Source organism: Lepisosteus platostomus, chromosome 12 (genome assembly GCF_059453375.1).
Source record: "Lepisosteus platostomus isolate fLepPlt1 chromosome 12, fLepPlt1.hap1, whole genome shotgun sequence".
NCBI classification, from domain to species: domain Eukaryota; kingdom Metazoa; phylum Chordata; class Actinopteri; order Semionotiformes; family Lepisosteidae; genus Lepisosteus; species Lepisosteus platostomus.
Window position 1 is genome coordinate 29794808 of NC_142622.1, and position 23312 is coordinate 29818119.

The following is a 23312-nucleotide window of genomic DNA, read 5'->3' on the forward strand; positions in this document are numbered from 1 at the left end:
TTACAGAGTACAAAAAGGTTTTGCCCCAATTTAATTAAAATAATTAAAAGCCCTGTTTCTACTTTGTAGCATTACTTTCTGATCAATCCTCAACTGAATTCTTCTGGCTTTAAGTAATTGTTACAAGCTGTAATGGTCAGATCAAAGACCTATGCCTTAATTGCTAGATGAGAGCTTGTGACTGATAACAGTATTAGTGGAAACAAAAGAAATTGCAGCCATCAGAAGAAGAGTGCTTCTCTGTACAGTGGGCTGCATTTACTGTATAACTCTCTGGCACTACACAGTAATGGTTCTGTTGTTTTCAGTGATTAATGCAGACATTGACTCAATAAAATGGTCAATGAAAAACATAAAAAGCCTTAATGAAATCTTTGAAAAGAGCTGAAATAAAGCTTACAGCTTAGTTGTTTCGCAGCACTGGTGAATCCTCAATGTTTACTCTTATTGAGCCGCAAGTAAAAGATTCATGATGAAGTGAACTGGCCAGCAAACAGATGTACAGTAGTGGCAATATGGGAAGACGGGTATATACAGTATATAGTGCCCTCCAAATTATTTTCATTACCTTGATGAAACAAGAACAATAAACATAAATTAACAGAAAGATTTTAAAATATTTCAAGTTTAGAAAGTTTTTTGCTTAACAAATTCTAAAAACGTTATACAGTAATCTTAGAAGCATTGTATAGAGCAATTTCATATTTATAATAAATAAATGAAGTTGAGATAACACGAGAGTCACATTTATTCACACTCCTATATTAAGTATTTTGTAAATCCCCTTTGGCAGGTGTACACTGACTAGATACCTCTTGTAGATGTATATTTTTTCTGGCACTTCGGAGGCAAACTTTATGAACATTCTATCATGTGGAATTGATTCCTTCAGACTCTTCGGTTTCCATTAGGAAACTGCCATCTTGAGTTAGAATCACAAATATTCAATTGGATTGAGGTCTGGAGTTTTAGCCACGTTTAAGATTTTTGACGGAGAGAAGAAAAAATGTCCTGGTACATGTTGGAGTTCATCATTTGCGATATCTTTAGGAGTACTGGAGGACACGTAAATGCAAAACAACCCCACAACCCACAAAAAATAGACCCCCACACAGTACTTCACAGTAAGGCATGAGTGTTTTCTCAATGTGAATTTTGTCTTTTTTTACACCAAACATAACAATGATGAGCATATCCAAAAGTCATATTTTCCTTTCAGTTGACCATAAGATATTATTTTAGTAGTCGCTCAAATTATGTTTGGCAGCTTTAATTTAGCTTTATTTGTAGTTCATCCTTGCAACTCAACTATGAATATAGGCAACTTTGAATGGTAGCTGGATTTACAGATGCCTCCCTAACCACTTGTTTCATAGCCCATGATGGTTAGATACACTTTTGTCCTCTCCCTGGCAAGGTTGCTACTGTACCAGTAGGCATAAATGTCTTGAAGTAGACACTACAATAGAAAGTGTTAGATTCAGCCTTTTGTGGATTTTTATAGCCTTCCCTCAACTGGAGATTAATGGAGATTTGCCTGTAATATTCATATACAGTAAGCTCTTTGACCTTCACCATGATGATGCATGCTACTACTGACTGGTTTCCATGTCCTGCTTTTAAACCACAGGGAAAGGAGAAAACCTCTAGAGGCCTCTCTATAGTTCCAAAGGCTTTGTATTGCACTTTCAAATAGCAAAATGTTATTACCGTTTATATTTGTTTTTGCAGAATTTTATTAAAATGAATTATTTAAAGTGTGAGTAAATTTGATCATCTTGTTTTCTGGAACTCAGTGTATTATTTGTGACAGACAAATAGTGCTCTGTGGTCTGTGTAGTGCTATTATGATTTTAATATAACATATTGTGTCTCACATTTAGTGAGACATAATATCCAATCTATAATTCATTCTGCTATATAATGTCTTAGTTCCTACTTCATCATAAGCAAGGGTGGCATGCTGCAGCACTGGGGCCATGGAGTCCATTCCTGAGGTGTTATCTGTGTTGATTTTGTGTGTTCTCCATGTGCTTGCGTGGGTTTCCTCCAGGTGCTTCAGTTTCCTCCCACATTTGAAAACCATGCTGGTAGATTAATTGCCTTTTAGAAAAATTGGCTCTGGTGTGAGCGTGTCCATTTTGTATTTCTGTGTCTGCCCTGCGATGGACTAGTATCACATCCAGGGTGTAAGCTGTCATGCGCCTGTTGCTTGACAAAGAGAGGCTTCAGCTCCCTCACAACCCTGAATTGGAAGGTGCAGTTATAAATTAGATGGATGGAATATAAGCACATTATTATGCTCATATGTCCTCAGTGGCTATTTTAGAAATTATAATGATGAATCCTTTTCATTCTTTCCAATAAATTCTGTAGAGGAGAGTATTTTTTCCTGTGAAGGATTCTTTATTTATCGCAGTTCGCTAGAGATTGTCTGTGCCCTTCGCGGTTCTTTCCTTAATTCAAGAACAATCTCCCTAGCTATGTTTAAATACTGCTGTGATTTACTGCAACAGAAAACTTATGAAATATCAAGTATGGCTTTTGGAGTATATTTTTCATATTTAAAGAGCCTTTATGATCTTATCAGTTTTGATTTGGTATATTCTTTTCATATGATTAAACTTTAATTGATCATTTTTACAGTGTTTTCCAGAAATAACAGTATCCTGTGTTGATTGCAAGTAGTCAGATCCATGAACTCAGTATTTCCTGCAAATAGCTTTGGCAGCAATAATAGCCACAAGTCTTTTTGAGTAAGTCTCTATAAACTTTGCACTTTCCAACTGTTCTTTTTGACAGATTTGCTCAAGCTCTCACATGTTACTTGAGGATCCCTTTCTATTCTTAATAGGCTTCAACTCAGGAATTTTACTTGACTATTCCTTGTGCTTTTTTTATCATTCTGCTGATTAAAATTATTTGTGATCCTTTAATTGTGATGCTTGCACTAGACATAAAGTGACATTTTGCATTTAAACAAAAATGTTCCAACTTTGTCTCATGCTACCACAAAAAATATTGACCACACATGCAATGGAATGCAGAGAAAACTGATTAAGTGTGGCCTTTTTCTTGCAATGACCTAAGCTTTGAATTAAGGCCTTTTTAAAGGTGACCTGATCAGGCATTGTTTCACCTGAGCCTCGTTGGGTAAAAGTGCACCTAACGAGCTTACCTGTGATTGGCATGTTGCAGTGCCTTACTGCACAAGCTGTATTGCTAATACTTATAACTATAGTATTCTCATTCTAGAAAATGTTGTGTTTCTTTTTTTCATTGGTGTATATACAAATATTTTTTACTTCAAAGTATAATGACGGCAAACTTAAGAGCAACAAACTTTGAAAACTATGCAAGGATCTTAATGCTTTTGCAAGGCAATTTGTATCTGTAAAGTTGAGTTAGCACCTCACCTAAAGAAGATCTGTTTTTGCTACCACCTCCATATGTATACAGCACATTTTCACATTTCCAAAATCAATCTTAGAAATGCAGTGAGGATTATCAATTTTTATTTTCTTCAGCCACATTGGGAGAACAATCTCCTGGCCTTTCCCTTTTGACAGATCCATGTTACTTGTAAAGCATTCTTTTTGCTGTCATGCTATTATTAAAACCTTGTTGTGTTCCCAGAGTTCGTGAAGGCATCGATCATTGCTAATCCCCACTCTGTATAACGACGATAAATAATACACTACAGTTTCTCAGCTTTAATATATGTAAAATTAAATATGTTCTCAGTGGACTCTTTGCAAAGTAGGTCTGTTATACAGTATATACTGTAGTTTAAAACTATTGTACAAATATATTTTCTCTATAAAAAACAGAAGGGTATAAAAATAGATTATATATAGAGATATATAGTATTATAGCTAAAACATTTCTGTCTTATCCACAGAAATGTGTTAACAGATTGTAGCAACAAATGAGAAAATAAGCAAGAAAAAGTTAGCCATGGTGGAATTTTTCTAGATGAATATGATTTAGAGCACATTCCTCTACCAGTGTGGATTTTCCCCAATTCTTTACCCCTGAAAATAATATCAAATATATTAGGACTGTACAGCTTAAAACTGAGGTATGGAAGAATAACTCAAAAGAAGGAAAAACATTTAATCACTTGGATAGTTTTGGTGGGACTTTTCTGTGAAGCTGAATATTAATACATTGTCATACTATGTTATGAAAGGAACACACAGACCCCTTCAAGAGCAACACTCCATTCTTGCCGCTGAAGTTTAAAAAAATCCTTCTTCAATAGAATGCATTATCCATGCTGGAGTATGGAAATCATACAATAAAAGGTCGGATTAAAGTTTAATATCCAAATTTAAACAATGGACACGTCGAAAGTATACTTGCACCACAGGAAACCTTCCATTATCACCTTTCTACTGAAGAAAATAGAAAATTACAGCAAAGTCTTTTAGAAGGCAATGTTTAGTTTGTCAATGAAACAAAAATCATTGCTGGTTGTAGAGAAACACCAAGATTAAGACTTTTTGAAGTCTGGTTCTTGTGTCTGTCAGGGATATGGAAAATGGAACTGAAAAGAATGAAAAAAAAACCTGTGTGCTTATATGTATATGTGCTTATGCTGCAGATGCATAGAGTTATTAATCAATCCCACTTAGCAGAAACTGCTTGCAGGCTGGCACTTTTAAATAAAATATGTAGGAAAGGGACACTGTGCAGCTGCTGAAGTGAGAAGCTTTTACTAAAGATATGACTGTCTTAATCCTATTTTTCCTTACACTGATACATAATAAATTATCCAGAGGATTCCTAACACCAGTGATTAACTCATTTGTGTACATCTCTAAATAACTTTAAACACTAAAGGTCTCTCAGGCCAATGACCTATTAAGTTTCATTCGAGATTTTCATCTTGAGGTCTCTGATGGTCATCTTGAGTTCTCTGTTCCAGGAAAGAACCTTTCGCAACCCCAATCTTTCCCAAACAATTATTTTTCAGTTAAAATGTGCTCATTATGGAACCTTATTGAATTTCAAATGTTGACAATGCCATACACAACATTCTATCCCGTCCACATGTTGCAATTAAAAACATGCCTGCCTGGTCACTTGCTGTGTTTAAAACATCTCAGAACAATCTGGAGCACCAATTAAGGAGCAGAATCTTGCAAGAGAGCCCCAGGCATCAGGTTGATTAATATTTTCTGCTATAACATAATATTTTCTGTTCCTATAACATAATTTGTTTGAATTCATTGAAGGTTATTCCATTTCCTTTCTGACAGAAATGGTAGCTAAAGCAATGCAAGGTTCTCCCCATACCACCTGTCATTTCAAGTGTTTTGTGTTGTACTCAGCTTCACAACATTGTGCTGTATTGTAGTTCACTCCATTTTTCAAGAATGATGCTTATACAGTAGGTTAGGAAAGGTTTAGGCCTATATGTTTTATATAATTGGCTTTAAATCACTTTGAATGACATGGACACATATTCGATTACTGGAAATAAGTATTAAAAAAGAAATAAGTAAAATATGCTTCAAAGAGTATATCGTTTACTGTTTGGGTTGTAGGTCAAATATGTTAAGAAATAAGATGTTAAAAAAACTCTACAGTGGTTTTACTTAAAGGAATTTAGCAGATTTATTTCTAGCTGTTATTCCTCAATGACACTGCCAGGACATACCATCCCCTGCATATCAAAGATTGCTATGAGACAGTTGCTCTCATTAGAGAACATGGGTTTCTTTCTTGTCTTTTTAATCATCTAACACTTCAAGATAAATTATTTGCTTCAATTTTTGGAAGACTGATGTTGATGAAACCAATACTGTACAATAGTATTCCCAGTACAAATGTATTTAAGGAATTCTGGCCTATAAGGGTTCCTTTCTTGTTTTATGTACTGTCTATGGTGAGATTTAAAGAAGAACCACAAAAAAAGAGCAGCTGTAAAATTTAAGATTCTGGCATTTTTATTATACTGTACAGGTAAACACAAATGGTGACTCTTCTCTTTAGTTGTTCTACAATGGGTCCTTTCTCTGTATAAGTCAAACAATTTATGGTGACACACTTTGGTGTGGTACAGAAACTATTTTTTTCTTGTTTTACCCTGAATTACATATGTCTATATCAACAGGCTAAAACTGAAGGATACAAGAATACAAGGATACTTTCATAAATCTTTCAACCTGTTGGATTCAGGACAGCATGAATTTAATATAAAAAAGCATGTGGGATAAGGAAAATATAAAAAAAATATTATGTTTTTATAGCTAAAGCAGCGATAAAAAATCTGTGAGCAACCATACCATCAATTATTTTTTAACTCCTAAAAAAGAAAACTAAAGGACCTGCTTCAATCCCTTAATTTCATCTAGCCTTGGCCTTAAAGTCACTGTGAACTGGATAGAAAAATTATTTTAAATTAAGGAAGGACCTGGCTTTCCCATGATACCCTACACTTTGAGGGAAACACCACTGTAGCAGCTCTGTGTGATTGAACAGATTTTCTGATTCTTTGTGCCATTGTCCAACATCCATAAATCGGTTCCTGTATGCCCACAAGCCCTGTGAATGTTGGAATATGTGGCCCATCTAAACATTTTGTCTTTGGAAGCAGTATAAATCAGCAAAGAGCATGCCCTATCCCTTTGATCAGCAGGCTGTGTCCTTGCTCTTGGGAGACGTGTATTTATGCATGTGTGGCAGGGTGTGAGGGAAGACGAGAATGTGTGGCAGCAGGGGTTTTGTTGTTGCTTGAATTGTGCCATAGCTGTAGGTATTACATCTTTTTGTCTTTGACAAAACAGAATCCCCATTTTTCTGGTTTGTTTGAAAACATGGCCATTCACAGCTCTATATAGGTCCCTAAGCCTGTTTTTGAAGCAGCCTGATTAAGCCAGCATGAGTCCTGAGGATAGAGCTAGGTACTTTATGTGAAGCTATTTGAGTGGAAAATCAAGTTGTGGAAGAGCTATTTTACCTGAATCATGGTGCACCAGGCATTAGCATTCTGAAACCCCGTGGGGACAGGGGAGCAGGGATTAGTGTGAATGACTACAACTCAGAGCTGTCAGGGCTTCCCAGCATGACATACTTCAGCCCAGCTGGGTCTACTTTAGCTTGACTGCTTTTCAAGGCCACCTCACTAAGTAAGTCTCCTTTTTTCTGTTCCATTTGATCGACAATGATAAGTATTTAAAGACACAGAACTCACCAGAAAATAAAGCTAGAAGAATTCTATCAGAAAGCTCTACACATCCCATAGGATGATGGAGAGATCAAGTGCTTTAGAAAAGCTGGCAGAAACTTTTCATTTAAGAAAAATAATTAGATGGAAAAAATCTGCTAGGTTTTCTACTATAAAGATGCATTTACCTAACTCATCATCGTTATACCGGAAAGCTTTTAATGCATTTTATTTTAATTGTGTTTCCTGAATACGTGTTCACAATTAATTTGTTTTTTATGTTGCTTATCTGTGAAGAGAGGAGGTCAGTCACAGACCATTTAGTTACTGGTAGCTGATTGGTCCACATATCTCATCAGCTTGATTTTCTTGAAGGAAGCCAGAATCTTGTCTACAGCAATTGCTAAAAGTAGTTATTGCAATACTGCACATACAGTGTGCTTCAATTAAAGAGACACCAGTCATTACTATAACATTTTCTTTTGTGTACCTTTTTCAGGGGATAAAGAGAGGTTTTTGTACTGTATAATATACAGAATGTAATAACTGAGTCAAATGATAATTGCGTATCACACAACATATTAGAGAGACTGAAGTGAAAATGAAACTCCCAAACAAAAACTTAAAGCACTAAAAATATAGTAAAGACAAGGAGCAAAAGATGGCAAGTACTGTACATTGCAAAACATTCTTATTTCCCTCTCTGAAATATATTTGAATAAAGTACTTGGCACTTTAACGCACAGTTCCAGACTTAGTCATCAGACCAAGGGTAGAGACTTTCTGGATGTAGCAAGCTATAGATCACCTTTTATTACCCTGAAAGTGCGTTCTGCAGTTCAGTTTGAGAACCCCAGAGGGTTCTATTTTTCAGTCACCTAGGCATCTACGTTCCCATTGCACTTATGCAGCTCAGTGGGTGAGCTTGTTAGAGGGAATTCTTCTTCTGTTTCATTTTTACATGCAGTCTACTCAGAATCTGCCATTGAGCAAAGACTAAGAGCTACAAACCATGTCACAGATGGTAGATGAATCCTGGTCAAGCATAGTGACACGGGACTTCATCCACCTTGAAAAGACATGACAGGCAACTTCTGGAGCATCTGCATCAGAAAATGGCTGCCATTTCTCTATTTCCACCCACAAACTCCCCCCAACTGGTTTTGATTGTCAGTTTTAAAAAGAAAGTTTTACATAAACCATAAATAAGGAATGAGTGCTTGCATTAATTTTTAAATGTTTTATTTTTTAATGCTGAACAAAAGTCCTCAGATATTCATAATTTAAATCACAGTTCCATGTTCAGCAAGTCTGTTTTTTGAGCCCGAGAATGCAAAATCACAGACTTTTGGTTGATTATGAAAACATTATCCAGAATAGTTTTTACAGATGGTGTTCTTACACTAAATGTAAAGTCTGTATGAATTATTGAATCAATGTCCTAAGGGTGCCTTACAATATATTAAAAAAGCACAGAAAATATGGTATAAATGAGATTTTGTATGTCCTCCATACCTACAAGTAAAAATGTGCTCTTTGAGATGACGTAGTAAGATTCTTTTTACAGTATAGGCAGGGATTATTTATTATATGCAGTTTGAAACATCACATGATCTGCTCTTTTATGCTTCACTTTTTTCTTTCTTTTAATCTTTGGAAATGTGATATCACATAACTTAGAACCCAACTTGCCATGATGCACTGGTATTTTTAAACCAATATTATGGGACATTTCCTATGGCTTCCTGCTAAGATGGTGACATAGTCAGGATGGTCTCTCACTCAGCACCCCTTTCCTTTCACAAATTACGTTTTCACAACTATCCCCAAATTCTTGAGAAGAGAGTTGGTAATGGCAATGTCAGGCAGCCTCCATCCACAATGAAGGGGAAATATGCTAGGAAGCAGCTTCTTCCATTGCATGTTAAAACTGCATTTTCATGCAATGACTCACCAGAGACGCTCCAAAGACACTAGATGACTACAACTGAGATGCAGAGCACCTTTCACTGAGGCATTGAGTGTTTTTTCTCAAGGAATCTGTGAAATTGAGACATTGAAAACAAATGTCTTTGTTGATGTTGGATCTGTCCTTGCGACTTTGGACACTGTTCAGTCTCACCTTCGGCCATTTGAGGAGAGGATTGCTTTGTTATATTGTGAATACAAAGTAAGCAGGTGGACATTTCAGCTCAGCAAAAGAATTATAACAGATTGGAAAAGGATATAACCACTCTTAAATCCCATGTGTCTAAACAGGAGGAAAGCTGATCTTCCTTGTACAGTATATTGTTGGTCTGTGTCTTATTAATGACCTTATCAACAGTTTCAGAAAAAAGTGTATTAAAATTGCTCAGAAGATCTTTATCTTTGAACTGCCTTACTATACTCACAACAACAAATCCTTTAGGTGACAAAAAGATTAGATACAACACCTCTTCATTCACTGCTGTTCTTTACAGAGTATTCCTCCCTCATGGTACAGTGTAGAAAAAATGCTTCACACCAGAACAAAAATATGTTCACCAGTTTAAAGCACAGTTTTTCCTGCTTTACTCTGCCAAGATGCTTGTAGATTTCACTACAAGCATATGAAGAAGGAGGATTCAACTCAGAGCTACCTGTCAGATATTGGAGTTGATTTTTTTCTTTCTTCTTTTTTTTGGACAGTGCCGTTGTTACTGCATATACTTGGATTTCTGTAAAACCCAGGTGTACAGAAATAAGTACTGTATGGATGGGGTGATATTATTATTATTATTATTATTGCTGTGGGACTAACTGAATTAAATGCATTATTTTTCCTTTTTGTGTGTGCTTCAAATCTTGATTTGAAACCAGGGAAGCTGATGTTTGTTTGCTTTTCAGTCTGGCCACGAGAGTTGAGGCAGATTTGCAAGCTTCCCTTATTCTTAGTCGGTTATTATTTTTCCATTCTGTTTGTGTTTCTTACTGTATATACTTGTGGGGTGATGTGACATTTTTTTACTTCTTTTTCTGTCTGATCATATATTATGTGTTTGAATATATAGAACTTGTTTTTCTCCTTCTTGTTATGAATGTGTTTCATATTACATATGTCCAGATCCTAGGGACCAGGTTATCCTTCACTGATGTTTTTTTAAATCTCTTTTAGTGTTGACTTGTTGTATCCTGGAATGCATGAGTGGCTTAATTTATGTATCAAAAGAGCTGAATTGAAGATTGTGTATTGTGAAAGTAAGAACTTTCAAATCCCTTATTTCAGAAAATACATCTCAAGTCTGCTTGTTGCTTATAGATTTCAGAATAAACACTAAGTTATTATTCTTTCTAGCACATTGAATAAGCTGAATATAAAATATACTGTACTGAATGGGAGCACTGAAGGTAGTTTCTGTGTAGTGAGGTAATGGTTCACAGTATTGCCCTTGTCATTATGCACACATAGGCCAGGAGGTAAGACAGACAGCATTTCTGTAGTTTGCACTCCTCATAGAAGGAGACTTCAATTTGATAGTAATGCAAAACTCAGTGGATCATCGTCTAGTATGTCTCTTCCCATCCCTCTGCTTCTTAATGTACGAACATTGATTGCATATGTGATATCTAGTGACTGATAAGTAATGATGTCAAAGTCTTTACATTTTTAAGATTAAAACACAAGTATACTTCTGCTTTGACTGTGTTTTTGTTCTTCCATCACTACTACTGTATGTACAGTGGCCCAGAAGTGCAAAACAAATATAAATACACAAACAAAAAACAGCAACTCAAACAAAAATAAGTGCACCAATAAAAAAGGTTGCACAAAAAATGTGTTCAGATTGAAGTAGGTTCTCACAAAGGACGTGATATCTGTTGTTAGATAAGTGGGCAGCGCTGAGTGGAGTGCATGTGTTGAGTTCTTGGTGAGACGTTTTTGTGAATTTTCTAAAATCTTAAAAAACACCATAGCAGTAGGATGCTATGTCCATTTTGCAGAGGGCAGCTTTGTGTTAGAGATTAAAAAACTGCCTAAATCAAGTCTTCATTCTTTAATGAAAAAAAGAATCATACTGTAATGAATGGATTTCCCAGTAAGGAACTACAATTCTGCAATTGAAAACAGTCCAGAAATGTAATGTCTTTCAGAGAAAGGTTAGACATTGTGCCAGTCGGTAAAGTGCATTTTAAATACTCACAGGTTCAAGGTATAGTACTGGCTGGAAGATCATTAAAGCCTTGGAGCAGCAGAACAGAAAGCATCTCCACCATTGGAGAACAGAAATGGTCTCCACCATTTTAAAGCCTAGTTTTGAGAAGTAATACAGTTGATGCTTTGTCAAGCAGGTACAATGCCCAATTTTCACAAATTTAATTCCATCTTTTAGATAAAAGTTAAACCATGATAAAGCAGTTCCAGTAATACTAGCAAACCTATCTCATCTGTTCAGCAAGATGGTGGAACTGAGGTCCAGTTGTTATGGTTCCCCCCTTGTATTGCAGGAGGTCGTATTGCAGTTTCAGTGGCCAGCAGCTACACCTCCACTCTGCGTGGATTGCCAAGGAGACAGGATATGCAGAGTACCTGGCTTGAGTGAGAAGTCACACATTACCAAGTTCTCTGGAGTATATAAACCCTGTACAGTCTCTCCTCGACAATCCAGCATTGATGTTTGCAGCACTTCACTCCTGAGCCACCTTTCAGTATCCCAGTGGAGCCCTTTCTGTTCCTGGTTTCCATTTTCAGTGCTCGATATACAGTACAGTAGCAGGGCAACTGTAATACCACCAGGACAGGAACTAATCAAAAACACTAAGTCAGCTATCATCAGTAAATAGACTACAATAATGTTTGTGAGTGATGCTAACAAGAGCTAATTTAGTACTATGCATCATCCTGAACCCATACTGAAACTGTTCATACATTATGTCTTATCCACAACTGAATGATCTGGTGAATGAGTGGAAACAGTTTGTTCTAGAATCTTTGCCTAAATTATAACTACATTGCAGATATGACAATAACTGCAAATTCAAAAGCTTAGTTATGAAGTCCAGATCTGAATCGTTTATTGATATTATGTGTGACATGGGCCAGTGCTAATTTTAAACAAAGCATAACACAGGTAACAGAATACAAGGGATATATTAATTAATTTAATTCTTGTGGTTATTTCAGATATCTGCCAAGGAGAAACTGCATGAAACTAAAAAATGAACACACTGTTGACTGAAGATGTGTGTATGCACTCATTTGTGATCACAATATGACTTTGAATGTTATCAATTACTTTTTATTAGTTCAAATCTGGGACATTGCATCCTTTATGTATGTAACTAACCTCATCCCTGTTTTTTATGTGAGATCTTCCCATTTTGTGTTTTAGTTGTATTTTTTATTTTGCTTTTAAATGTCAAACTTTGTAATATTTTTAGACAGCTTTTTTTCCAAAAAATGAAAAAAAAATAGGCAAAAACATTATCAGTATAAATAAGATACAGTATGTGTGGTTTTGGTTTGACACTGGTGGTTTTGCTGATACAGTCTTGTTTCTGGAATATCTAAATGTGTATCCTATAAATAGGAATCGTGTTTATGTTTATGCACAATTCAGATGTTCCTAATATGAATTCAAATCACATGAAGTGGAACATTCATCATGCTGTTTAACAACATCGCATTTGAGATATGTATTGAGCTATCTGGTAATGTGCTAAATAGATTATGGATTTGTTGAGGCTTTTCTGTATAGTCGTGAGCACAATTTCATATTTATATTGAGTCTGCAAGGCCCCTGACTGTTGATTGAAAACACGTTCATGTTCTCCTCAGACTTTAATAGTCATTCAATTTTTTTGAAAATTTCATGCCTTCTTCTAAAAAGATTTGGGTCTATGCCATCCTGAGATAGTATTAATTGTCTTGGGGACAAGGGAGAGGAAAGACGATTAAATGGTTGCAAAGGGTAAAGAAACTATTTCTTTTGCTCTAAGGAACTTTAAACTGATTCTGTTTTGTAGTAGGACAAAAATGTATAAAGAGTATATTTATCTATCAACATAATATCAGATGCCTCCACTTATTTTTTTAGGATCCTCAAATTATTTAATATGATTAGATTATTTTCCAAAATTTGTACTCTGGATGGAAGTTTTAAATGTAGAAATGTAAACATGCTTCTGTCAATGCAGAAGCAAATGTTCTATCACTTGTTTATATATGTTATTAGAAATGTATATTCAGCACCACATGCAGCACCATACAAAAACACTTCTGTTATGTTTCCTTAGACCTAGTCTATTAATACAAATGACACCAGGCCTAAGAGCAGGAACATAAAGTAAAGCAGAAATTATGGGGAATTATTATTTTTTAATTTTGAATTAAATTTGGTTGGACATTTGTTACAGTTGGTAAGCTGCAGTTGAGCCAACTTTGTTTTTTTGTTAACTGCTTTTGGCCCTCATGCATAGTCTGTATTCAACCAAAAGGACAAGGTTTTTTATACCTGTTTGCATTGAGGGAAGTGTCTTTCAGAACAAAATATTAATCTGAAATATACCATACATTATTGGAATTTTAGTGCCCAAAGTTTAAAATAAGTGATAAGTAATTTCACAAACTTGGAATCAAGTAACACACAGATATAGGAATGTGAAAGTTTTGACTAAATAATCAGCTAAAAAATAACTGAGAATTGGATAGTGTTTTTTTAATTTTGGTGTGCACAGTGAAGATGTCTTCACTATCTGTTGTTACAGTGAACAGCTGTATTTTGGTAGCAAATGCTGGTAGTTGTGCACACATACAGTACAGTACATCCATTCAATATTACCCACTTTCATGGAAGCGGGACGATTATAATTCTGAAGTAAATGAGTGCACTATATATTTTCATTTTATTGTCTTGGAAAAATTATAAAAACATAAAATGAAGCATTTATTATGAGTAAAGGTGGATAAAATTACCTGAGTAACCTGAGATCTGTAGAGGTTTTGTAGGCCAGTACTGGGTGTTGATGGTAGTTTTGTTTTGGTTGGAAGTACAGATGTACTAAACAGACCTGTTGTGTAATAAACAGTGAAAAATAGCGCTTAATTAACTACACGCCTGCAGGACTCTGGTCCACTACTGCTAGAACAACACCAAAAGTGGGACAGTCTGTATAAGATCATTAATTAGAATGCATGTGCCTTGGCAGCTGCTCTCAGCTAGCAGATGGAATGTCATGGTTTCTGTATCCTTTAGTGTGGGCATTTTTCTATAGCCATCGCCTGCTGTGCTCTGTTCTGTCTGTCAGGTTTGACCACTCTTATAACTGCTCCACTATACCTCCCAGTGAACGCCACTTACCAGCCTATTTAAAATGGCTGCCCAACTCCTAGTTAACACCATCCAGACAGTGGGGCCTTTTTGAAGGGACTATGTGCTGCTGAAATGCAGCATACGCACAACTTCAGAACAGGTAGAGACCTGTTTTGTATTTTATGTAATACTTATTAAGGCTGCACACATAGTGTGGATCACCTTAAAAGCTCTTCTTAACATTTTTATATTGATAATCTACCTTTCAGGTGATCAAAACTTTGATTTGGTTTTGGTTTTGATGTTATATGAATGGATTTTGATTCAAACAAAACTTTGTGTTATCACCAAATATCACCATGTGATATTTGTCTCCTGAGCCTGCACATGAAATTGTTTGGCTTGGATCCTTGGAAAAGTGCATTGCTTTTCAGTGACTATGCTATCAGTTGTAGTTTTTTATTAATGAAATAATGACAGTTAATATAATTTACATTTGAACAACACCTTAGTTCATCTTGTTTTGTTAAAGGTTAATTAAACATGTTAAAGGTTAATTGAACAAGTGTAACAGCTTTAAGAGTCACAAGCCTGCCATCTGAAAAGTTAATAATGACAATTATAATGCTTACACTAGGGAGAATAATTATTTAAATTGTGCTGTTGTAATGGCTGAAATCTAAAATAAATGCAGGATGTGAACCGTAATCATGACAAAGTGAACAATGACACTTTCAGTAGAGACACAATTTGGATACATGAACTTATTTGACAAAAAATTAACCCTGTTTTGGTTCATGTGATAATTGTTTGTTATGTATAATGACAAATGTGTCAAGTATGCATCATTTAGATGCAGAGAGTTGTCAGAAAGGCTCAAAGTGTAGAATGCAGTCAAAACACTTGTGACAACTGCAGCTAGTGACTCACTGATTCACTCTCTCTCTACTCTGTAGAGCCACTTGTCACCAGATAGTTGTGGGGCCTTCCTCAGAGGTATCAGTGTCAAGTGTCTGTCTCACTACTCAAATCATCTCTTTGACCTCCACTCTCAGTGTTTACCTACCAGGGAGAAATTAAAACCTTTCCTTATGTGCAATGTATATCTTCCAGATGTAGTTTTATGCAAGGCTCACCTGCCAAGCCAGTATCTAATCACTGTCAACTCACTGGTTGACACAGCTACAGTATTTTAAACCCAAATTTCTCTGTGCCTGTAGATTGGCTCTGATGTGAAAACTGTGAGGTATCTTATGTACTGTATTTACAAATTTGCAGCATTGCACCTTGTTATGTTTCAGTGTTCACTGTGAAATCGTCTTCATTTCAGTTCAAAGGGTACTCATAGATTGAGAATATAGAAGATTGAGATAATACAGTGAGGTAGCAGTAGTGAATTGTATGCTTTTTATCGTTCAGGTATACAAAAGTACAAAAAACAACAATAATAATAACAACATTTCAATTACAGTATGTTTCCCTTAACAGTCTGTTTGGGATTGCTACAGCTTCCCTAATTCTAGTTACAAGATAAAGTATTGTATGGAATCAGAATTTTTATCGTGCAGCTCTTTTTCTTCCATCTTATTGGATAAAGCAGTTGGAAAATGGATGGAATAGATCCTTTGCCAACCGCAAAGGTTACAGTCTGAAAACCGTCACAATAGGTAAATTCATGGTTGATGTATTATCTTCGCATAAATGCAAAGAATGACACTGAGGTGGATTGTACTCAGTCATTTATTCACTCTTGTAAATTTTCAGCAAGCACTGCATATACAGTACTGTAGATCTCTAACATGTTGGATTCTCCTGCTGGAAAAACAATGTAATATCCAGGTAACCTCCACAAGGCTAAAAAATAAATAGAGCCACCTAGCAGACTGTTCGATGTATTTCTCAGTATTTATAGCCTGATATCAATTTTCTACATTTAGTATTTAAATTAATACTTTATGGTAAAATAAGGGTAAGGGGATATTTTTTTACTTTGACTGCCAGATGCTTGTAGATTATATAAATATAATTTATACTGTGAGTTTTCTAGTTTAATCTGTCTAGAGCTGCGAAGTAGTTGTGTATAGCAAATGCACTTTTGCTCAACCATATCTGAATCTTTTGTATTTTACCTTCTACCAAGAAGAAAAGAAAAGTGTGGGTGGCATAGTGGTGCAGTGGTTAGCATTGCTGCTGGGCAGCATTGGGGCCCTGAGTTCAATTCCTGAGGTGCTGTCTGTGTGGAGTTTGTATGTTCTCCCTGTGTTTGCATGGGAGTCCTCCCCACAGACAATCCCATTTATCTAACCATATTATTTGAAAGTCCCACAAACAATACTGTTAGAACAATTGGCTTCTGTATAAAATTGGCCCTGGTGTGAGTGTGTGCGTGTTTGTGTTTGTGTGTGTGCCCTGTGATGGACTGGCGTCCTGGACTGGAGTGTATCCTGCCTTGTGCTCAAGTCTTCTCAGGACAGGCTTTGGGCAACAGTGACCCTGAACTGGATAAGCAGTTGTTGAAAATGACGTGATGATGAAAGAAAAGAACACAAATGGCTTAATATTTTGATTTATTACATTACTTAAAAACAATGGAAATCAAAGTTCTATACAACTTTTCTTTCCCCTTTTCTATCTGCATGTCATTATTTGTGCCAAGGTACACAGAAAGGTACAAAATATAGTCAGCATTAAATCCAAATAGCTTTGATAAAAGATTTATCCTGGAAATAGAAAAAAATAATTCCAAAAATCAAATATATGTTCAAATCCACTATTAACAGCCTTAACAGGACCAAGCCAAATATAAACAATGATACATCATCTGAGATTCTTCTCATTTTGTTATACAGTGCATTGATTTATCCATTCTGCAAAAGCCAATGAGAAAAAAAATCAGGTTGTGTTAAATTTACATGAGCAAGGCCTCATGCTAATGTGAAGCAACTCATATGAGTTAATAATAAAGGGTGAGCCAAGTTGTCTATTCTGATAGAGAGTGGATCAATAGTAAAAAGTGTGTGAGGGGTATGATTCTACACGTGCACCTCCAGTCCAGCTAGACAAGCCAGCTCTTTTTGTGCCACGGTTATGCTTGAGTTGTAGAATCCTAAGTTTACGTTGCTATATGGGCTCAGAATTGTTGCTGCATGTTCCTCTTATGAGGCTTCAGCACATCATGGTTAGAGACCTTGAGAATTTTTTTTTTTAATTTGGAAACAGTAAAAATTCATTCTGTAAAGTTTAACTAATTGGAATTAATTTCACATCAATCTAACTACCAAAATCACAATTGATCTGGTATTCTAGATTGGTTTACTTAACTAGCTGTACATAAATCTTGTCTAATTTTCATTTTAAAATACTTGCCTCCTCAAACCCACACTAACTTTGAATGCATTTTTCTGTATGACCTGTTGCTTACCCTTTGGTTGATTATTGAGGTGTACATCTGATTCACCAACAATAAATTGAAATGTTATGAAAGGTACATCCAGACAATTTAAGCATATTTGAATGTGATAGAGGCTTGCAGAGAACATTAATTTTTTGTCACTACCTAAACATGTTCTGTTAAACATTTTTTTGTGGGTTCCTATACAGTTTTGCACACATTGACCTACAGTACAGTACATGTCAATTGTGAGGATTTCGGGTTAGCTGGTTGCTACAGGAGGATTTTGTGTTTGTCCTCTATCATAAAAGAAAAGAATGGATACAAATGTTTTTGAACTAAAATTTTGGTGTTTATGTACATAGGTGGTTTTTCTACAGACTTTTTGCAGTTTTAGAATAAAAAGAGAGGAGAGAAAACATACTTAACTCCCAATAAAGTCCTATATAATCTCATTATGTAAGTCCTTACTGCACAGCCAGTGGGCCATTCCATTTCAGTGCCATCCAAGGCAATGTTTAGTCAACTGATTCACTTGTAATGTTTTGTACTTCTACATGTAGGCTACCATCTCATCTTCACCATTATTTTGTCTTTGCTCCCACAGCATCAGTTCAGGTGACAAATTAACAACCAGGATCTGTGTTTACCACAGCCTTTAATACACAAGCCTTCAGAGACAGCAGAAAACTGCTCAATCAGCCAAGTGTAAACTGTCACTTGGACCCCAGTAGTCCCTTAGCTTCTGTTGTATTTTTTTTCCAAGCTGTAGCCAAGGCCAATAAATGTTACAAACATAGAATGACATGGACTTTAAACTTTTCCACAGACAGGACTAATCTTACAGTAAACTCCTTCTATTACCCTGCCCCTCATTTGATTACACAATGCACATTTTTGCTTTATGAGCAAAATTGCCAGTCCTGTATCTATTATATTATGTATATAATTCATTATATGTATATTATCTAATATAACATATAGTATATTACTATATAATATATATAGTTATAAAAATGTTGTGGTATACAAATTGCTGGTGCAGCAAGTACAGTTAAAAGCACAATGAACGCACACAAATTAAAATTAATATTAATGTTATTCACTTCAAATGAAATTATTCTTAGCTCTTAAAATATAGAAGTTTCAGCAGGATAATTGAAGGAAATAATTTATTTTTATTGTTTCATCCTTTATTGTCTTTGCCTAAAAAGTACTGATCATTAACAATAATTCATTTGTAAGTGTCATTATGTGCAAATGATAAAATGAGAAATGGGAGAGATTCATTCCATGTATCTCAGTCAGTTGTCTCTGATAATTTCTTTTGTGGCAAGTCAGTGTTTTTCCTTACAATTACTTGTAATTCTGATAATCAATTTTTAAACCAAAAACCAAAACTTACCTGTATCATTTCAACAGCAAGACGTTTAGGTAAGAAGTTGCACTTCTTTTTCCCTACATTTTATTCTTATCTTACATTTCTCTTAACAGTTTTACATACTGTCCACTGCCCTGGACAGTGACATTCCATTGCCCTACAGATATATTCATAAAAAGGAACAAAAAAAAACAGAATTTAAAAGAGCACATTCTCCAAACTAAATGTTTTATTTATGTTTTTGTTCCTTTTTCATCATTGGTATGAATACATCTGGAGGGCACTGTATGTTTTCATATTACAGTGACTGAGAGATCTTGAAGTTGCATTTGAAGGAGAATTGTGAAGAGAATGGAAATGTCCTTGATTTCAAATTTTAACATCTTATTACAGTATATACTGTACATAAGTATTCTACATTTATTTTTCAAGTTTATTTTCTGCCTGAAGAAAGTAATTCAGAATATTTTTGCTTGTTTCATTTAATGGAATAAATGCATTAATGATGTATGCATTGTATATGATGTAGACTGAACTGGAAAAACTCAATATTAAAGGATTGGAGTACTTTCAAAGGTCTCATTTAACACAACTATTAACAAGTTCTGTGCTTGGGTTCTCAATTATTTACTGAGGAATACTGGTGTGGGTAATTGAGAGAGATACTGTACTGCTTTCATCATTTTGAAAACAATCCAGTGAAACCAGAGAACAGACCAAAACACACAATGCAGGTTTTCTCTATGACCAGTCTATTGACTGACGCTGTCCTATGCAGCCTCCTCTGTGTGATATTTCTTTAAAAATATCATTAATTAAGGACAAAAAAAGGAAAAAGTGTAAATTTAACAAATGTGAATGGCACTGATTCCCACTTGCTGTGCACAGTTAGACCACATTCTTCTAAACCAGCTCTGGACTGGAAACAGCATGACGAGTAATAAATCCATCTCCAAAGATTTGCGTGTCAAGAACTGTCCCAGTGCTGTATTTGATCCACTTAGGCCATCGGCCTTCTTGCTGTTGTCTGTACTGATCAGGGAGTTTCGGCCTGTTCAGTTTTTTTCATGGAACCTAAGTAGTGTAGTGTTTGTACTTCAATCTGATGCTGAAGTCAGCATGTTTATAATTTATCATCTTTAGACTATAAGGCAGACATGTAAATATCAATATCAATAAAGTATTGCATTGTATCTGATAATAGCTCATAGGCTAGAAGTTATTGAGAAAATGGGACTAGTCAGGAGGTGGTGGATTTTGGATTAAGAAAATGGATTAGATAGCTGGGATTAGCTGTTGTGACCCATTTCTGCAACCTGCACATTGAAAGCAGCCAGAGCTCAAAGGTTAGCAATTCTGGCTGATCTCTAAATCAGCATGAAACCTTGCTTGTAGTAGCTGTCAAGAACTTCCTCTCTTTCACTGTATCTCTCTTTTTTCTTGCCTCTTCTGTGCTTCAGTGTAAAGATTTAGCTAGTTATAGAAGAAACTGGCAGTGGCATTTTTTTCAGGATTGGCAAATGAAAGACTCTGACTTCCCCCTCCTTTTTAAAATTATTTTCAGATCAAGTGTTGGGAAAAAGTAAAGTTGCTTTGCTTGCTTCCTTACTACTGTTTGTTGAGAACATAATGGAGATAAAGAAATTTAATTATTACTTAAAAACTTTAAAAAATAACATCCAGTGGAAGGTGAAATTATGAGAACTGTCTCTTTCATTTAATATTTGTACTGAGTTGTGATTTGTTTCTGAGAGGAAAATGGAATAATGACTGGATTAGAGCTTCTGGAAATGGAAAGTGTGTGCATAGCAGTGAAATAAACTATGCAAACTTGTTTTGAGAAGAATGCTAGACAAAGTAGCTATTCAACTAATAAATACCTAAATTAATAATAAATACATATAAATACATAATTATTACAATAAAATAAACTCTGGGACAAAGAATAGGTAGGGCTCTCTGATTTCTGTGCTTGCAGATAATATGAAGAATCTTACACAGCGTCTCTTCCTAGACATTATTATCCAAAACAGGACTCGGTGGATTCACAAAAAAGTGTCTGCACCTGCCTGTTCAGTCCCTAACTTTGCTCACATTTTTTGACTCCTGTTAAGGAGGAGTAAAGGCAAATAATGGGAAACATTGGTCGTGTCATCATGTTGGTTTTCATCATCATTCCAATATCAACTGTGGAGTGAAGGTCTTTCCAAGGTATCTGAACAGAGCCCTGTCTCAGTTCTTCCATCTCACATATGTAAATGCTTTAATATAACCTGGCTGTCTTCCATGAGGGCCTTTGTCTCCTGAGATATAGTTCAAACTTTTTTTGGCTTAAGGCTGATGCATCATTCTTGTCAAGGGTTTATCGCATTTCCATTTATTTTCTTAAGTTTGTTTTTGATATTTGTTACGTCCCAGTGTGTGTTCTGTGTGTGTTTTTTCTGTTATGTCCATTACACCACACTTTCAGTATGACATCATCATCAATTAGCTCTCAGCCAATGAGAACACATCTTATTCAGCATATAACATGGAGGTTTTCAGCAAAGAGAGGCCTTTTGTTTGACTTTGGTCCTGTTTAGTTTTGGTTATCGCTTTGCTTCTGGTTATTGCTTCAGCTTCGTTTGTTGGTTTGGTTTGGTTTGTTTTGCTTTGTGTGTGTGTGTATTTTCGTATAGCTTCGGCTTTGTTGTTTTGTTGGTTTTTTGTTAGTTTCTTTGTACTTTTGTTTGATTGTGTGTTCATCCTTGTTTTGCCATTACCTTGCCCCAGTGTTACATGTTCAACTTTTGTGTTCTTTTGTACCCTGCTCCTGTTGATTACCCTTGTTTTCCCTTATTTGTATTCCTGGTTCACTTGTGTTTTTGTGTGAACTTTTATATATAAGGTTAGTTTAGGTTGTTGGGTACACTTTACACACTTAGTTGATTTTCTATTAGTTCACTAGTGAAGTATGGGTGAGTGCCATTTGTCTTGTATGGTTTTGGGTAGTCAGTGCAGGTTAGCTAGGGTGTTGAAGACGCCGAAGACCGTGTGTTTCGGGTTTTCTTTTGTAGTCAGATTAGCTTTCCCTCACTGTCCTAGCCAGCTCTATTTTGTTTGTTATTTTCTTTTCTTTGGCACCACTCTAGTTCTTTACCCTTATCACGCTTTCTAGTCCCTCACCAAAACCCACCTGCTTCCAAAAGAATTATCCTAAATGTTACACCCCTTTACCCCTAGACACTTGGGGTCGTAACAATATTCATAATGGTCATAAGATGAGTAACAGGAATATGTAAAAAAAAAACAGAAAACATTAGAAGTTGAGAGGAGTAAGTTTGACCAATCTAGCTTGTTGTGATGCTAATAGCTAATTGATCCTAGTATTTCATTCAGCCATTTCTTGACATAATCCTAGGCATCAGCATCAAAAACATGGCTGGGTAGCTTGTTCCAAACTTCCACAACCAGAAGCAGCTAGGGTTTCGTCTTCCAAGAAATTGTGTGAAGAAGGCTTGGCTTAAATCCTTGTGCTCATGTTGTTTCACAATATAAGCCTCTGTAAATCGTAATTGTTGTACTTTGCTGGTCTCTAACAGCTGAATTATTCTGTGAATAGGGGACGACTGGTACCTCTGCCGCTTGACTCTAACTGTCCCCAGTCTGGCAGACCTGGAATGGACAATGTTTCCTTTTCCCTACCTGGCTGCAGTGGCCCCTGATGCAGCCAAGGGCACTGTGGTCTATCAACTCTCAGTGCATCACAGAGGGAGTGTGGGTTCCTCAGAGGCAGCACAGTTCACTTTGATCGAAGGTAAGATGTGATGTTAATCATGGTTTCTGACAGGTACAGACAGCAGATACAAAACACTCTTTGAACACTTTCCAGCAAACACTGGGGAGGCTGTCACTCGAATTAACAACCAAATGTGAGGTTGTTGTTGTTCTAATGTTAGAGCATTAGAAAAGAGAGGAAAAATTGTCATGTCTGGGAGCCCAACCGTGGTGACCTGATGATAATGGTGAGGAGAAATAACATTTCTGTAGTTTCAAATCTAAACTAAATGCTTCTGACTCACTATTCTTTTCTGACTCAGTATTCTAACTGTTTTT

General features: G+C 35.8%; 1 protein-coding gene across 3 annotated transcripts in view; it reads left to right on the forward strand.

The window, feature by feature from the left end:
* Positions 1 to 23312, forward strand: part of LOC148651377 (neural-cadherin) — a 163034-nt gene that overhangs the window by 49832 nt on the left and 89890 nt on the right. For all 3 annotated transcript variants that reach the window (XM_088601573.1, XM_088601574.1, XM_088601575.1), the window contains exon 2: positions 22819 to 23013. In XM_088601573.1, coding sequence (XP_088457699.1) covers positions 22819 to 23013 — 195 coding nt within the window. The remainder of the gene's footprint in view (positions 1 to 22818; positions 23014 to 23312) is intronic.